Source organism: Ovis aries, chromosome 5 (assembly GCF_016772045.2).
Source record: "Ovis aries strain OAR_USU_Benz2616 breed Rambouillet chromosome 5, ARS-UI_Ramb_v3.0, whole genome shotgun sequence".
NCBI classification, from domain to species: Eukaryota; Metazoa; Chordata; class Mammalia; order Artiodactyla; family Bovidae; genus Ovis; species Ovis aries.
In genome coordinates this window covers 4,713,291-4,716,560 of record NC_056058.1, presented here as the reverse complement: position 1 = coordinate 4,716,560, position 3,270 = coordinate 4,713,291, and the positions used below count along the sequence as shown (strand labels likewise).

At 66.8% G+C, this 3,270-nt stretch overlaps 1 protein-coding gene across 1 annotated transcript; it reads right to left on the bottom strand.

Annotated features, from left to right (window-relative positions):
• Positions 1–296: 296 nt before the first annotated feature.
• Positions 297–2,172, bottom strand: JUND (JunD proto-oncogene, AP-1 transcription factor subunit). Its single transcript, XM_027969415.2, has one exon. It carries the CDS (start codon positions 2,030–2,032, stop codon positions 989–991), a length of 1,044 nt encoding a protein of 347 aa, XP_027825216.1. The 5' UTR covers positions 2,033–2,172; the 3' UTR covers positions 297–988.
• Between the last annotated feature and the right edge of the window lie 1,098 nt (positions 2,173–3,270).

Genomic DNA, 3,270 nt, shown 5'->3' with positions numbered 1-3,270 from the left:
CCTCTCGCAGTCCCTCCTACGCAAAGGGGACACCCGCGGGCTGGCTATTTCCAAAGGCAGGTTGCAAACCCCAGTGTCCCCCACCCAAGCCGACTGGAGTCGGCCCGGCGCCCAGAGGCGCCTAGATGGCGCTCGCTGAGCGCCAGATGTGCAGGCTCTTCCCGGACGCCGAGTCCGGCCTCCTCCGAGCAGAGGCGGAGGGAGGAGGTGAAGGAGGCAGGAGCGGAGGGGACTCGGCCAGGCCCCGCCCACCCTGTCAGGCCCCTGCGAGAGAAGAAGGAGGCGAAGAGCCGAGCTGGCGTTAACGAGACTTTACTGAAAACAGAACACCGGGCGAACCAAGGATTACAAACAGGAATGTGGACTCGTAGCAAAACAAAACAAAAAAACAAACAGAGGAAAAAGGGCGGGAGGAGGGGGTGTCGGAGGGATGGAAGGGGAGGGGGAAGCGAGAGCGAGGAAAGGGGGGGAGAGAGGGCTTTTTTTTTTTTTCTTTTTCTTCTTCCCATTTCCTTAAAAAACCAACACAGGAGAACACACACACACACAACCAACGTTTGTTCCCGAGTAGAAACATAAATAGGGCAGAATCGAACACTCTGTTCTTCTCTCTTCCAAAGTCAAAAAAAAAAAAAAAAAAGGGTAAAAGAAAAAGGAAGCGCAGGGCTTGAGGCTGCGCCCCCTCGGAGCCTCCTTCGGCGGTGGTGTGTACAAAGGGGCGGCCAGGACGCGCGGGTTTGTGCAACACGGGGTGACCGCGGCCCGGGATAAAGGCAGCGCAAGAGCGGGGCAGGGGAGGTCATGCGCTCACCCCCCCGGGAGCAGGGGGTCCAGCTTGTCGAGTCTGAGGCGCCCTCTCCGAGTCCTGGCACCATGGCGGGGGGGGTCCCCGGGGCCGCGCCCTCTCCGAGTCCGGAGCGCCCACGCCCCCCCCCCACGCGAGCCCGCCTCTCTGGGAGGGGGCCGCGCATGCGCCCCGTGCGCGGGCTCAGTACGCGGGCACCTGGTGCTGGGGCAGCAGCTGGCAGCCGCTGTTGACGTGGCTGAGGACCTTCTGCTTGAGCTGCGCCACCTGCTCGCGCAGCAGGCTCGCCGTGGACGCCAGCTCCGTGTTCTGGCTCTTGAGCGTCTTCACTTTCTCCTCGAGGCGCGAGATGCGCTCCAGCTTGCGCTTGCGGCACTTGGAGGCAGCGATGCGGTTGCGCAGCCGCTTGCGCTCTGCCTTAATGCGCTCTTGCGTGTCCATGTCGATGGGCGACAGCGGCGGGCTCTCGCCGAAGCTCGGCACGTCGGGCACCGTCTGCGGTTCATCCTTGAGCGCGGCCAGGCGCGGCGGCCCCAACGTGCCTGGGGGTGGCGGCGGTGGGAAGGGCACAGGCTCCGCGGCGAAGGCGACCGTCGCAGAACCCCCAGCACTCCCGGTGCCGCCCGCGTAGCTGCTCAGGTTCGCGTAGACGGGTGCCTCGGGCGTGGCCGCCGCTGGGGCCAGCTCACTGGGAGGCGCGGCGCCCGCAGCCGTGCCCGAAGGTCCCCCGGCGGCGGCTGCAGCGGAGGCCGCGCCCGCGCCCAGCTGGTTTTGCTTGTGTAAGTCCTCTAGGGCCTTGACGAAGCCCTCGGCGAACTCCTGCTCCTCGCTGGCCGCCACCTTGGGAAAGAGGAACTGCGTGCTCGTCGGCGTGGTGGTAACCAGCCCGTTGGACTGGATGATGAGGCGCTCGAGCTCGGGCGAGGCGAGCTTTAGCAGCCCCAGGTCGGGCGAGGCAAGCAGACCGTCGGGGGGCGCCGTGCCCGGGGCGCCGTCGGTGCGCAAAGGGCCCGGGGGCGGCGCGGCCGCGGGCTTGAGCGCTGCCGCCACCTGTTCGCTCAAGCTTAGCGTCAGCGCGTCCTTCTTCATCATGCTGCCGGCCGCCGCCGTCGGGGGCGCCCCGGGGAACAGACGACCCGGGGACGCGAAGCTGCCACCGCCGCCACTGCTACTGCCGCCGCCGCCCAGGCCGCTCAGCGCCTCATCGCCGTAGAAGGGTGTTTCCATCCTCCGCCTCCCCCGCCGCGCCGGCCCGGGGGGGGAGTGGCCGCGGCCGCCCGGGGGCCCGCGCCCCCCCCCGTCCGCTCGGCCCTGCACCCTCCCCGGCCGCGGCCGCTGCGCCCGGCCCTCCGCTGGCGGCGGCTCCTGCGCCGCGCAACCCGTGCGCCCCCTTATAGCCTCGGCCCGGCGCGATGAGCTCACTGTCCCCGCTCGCCATTGGGCACGAGTGACGTCTCTCATTTGCATGATGGGGTGGGGCCAAGTCAATGACGCCCCCCTTATCCTCCACCGCCTGCCGTTGTCCGGGTGACGCGCGGTAAACGGCACAACAGCGCGCTGCCTTGTGGGTTGACGTCATGGGGGCGGGCCGAGCACCAGGCCTGGTCACTCCGCCCCAGGAGTGCTGTGTACGACCAATGCCCCCAGCGCCGCCTCCCGCCAAGGCACGTCCCGGGTGGCGTGATGGGCCCGGCCACCCGGCGCCCGCCCTCCCAGAGGCCCCGCCCCGCGTCCGCGCGTGGGGCCCCGGGCGGGACGGGGGCGGTGCTGGCCTCTGGGGACCGGAGGGGGATGGGGCTCCGGATAGATAAATAACTCCCTGGCGCCTCTCGCTTCACTATGCTGTCTCCCTTGTCGCGCCTCACACTGGGCATTGTGCGGGCCTAAGGGAGCTGTGTCCGGCGGCTCGCCGGGGGTGTGCGCCAGGTCTCTTTCCAGCTCACCCCCACCGCAGTGTGTTTGCCCCAGAAAGACTGAGGAGGGGAGAGGAGGTTCCAGCCAGAAGTTGGAAATGCTTTGATCCTGCTGCTTTTCATAGGGTGGGGTCTAAATCGCGGGAGTCCGACTTCCTGACTTTACAGACGGGAAATCGAGGCTCTGCGAGGTGGAGTGACCTGCCCTCGAGGCCAGAGCGTGACCAAGCCTGAGCTCTTATCCATCCAGTAGAACCCGGGCGTCCATGCCCCGGGCAGCGGCTTACGTTTTTACCTCTGCGTCTGCCAGAGCCTCCTGTGGGTACCTCGGTGGCTCCCGGACTGGGCTGTTAAGTCAGGAATCCCAGATGGTAATTATTACCTGTTAATTACTACTATGATTGTCAGGTCAGGCTTAGTAGGCCTCCATAAAGACTGGCTGGAAATGGGAATATGAGGGAGGTTGCAGGGGCCCTTCATCACACTGCCAGGAGATCCCTGGGACATCTGGGTCTGACCTACGACCCCCACCCCCCCCCCCCCCCCCCCCCA

Bases quoted from the DNA above. Each gene is read 5' to 3' on its own strand.
- JUND (XM_027969415.2), bottom strand. From the start codon at position 2,032: ATGGAAACACCCTTCTACGGCGATGAGGCGCTGAGCGGCCTGGGCGGC.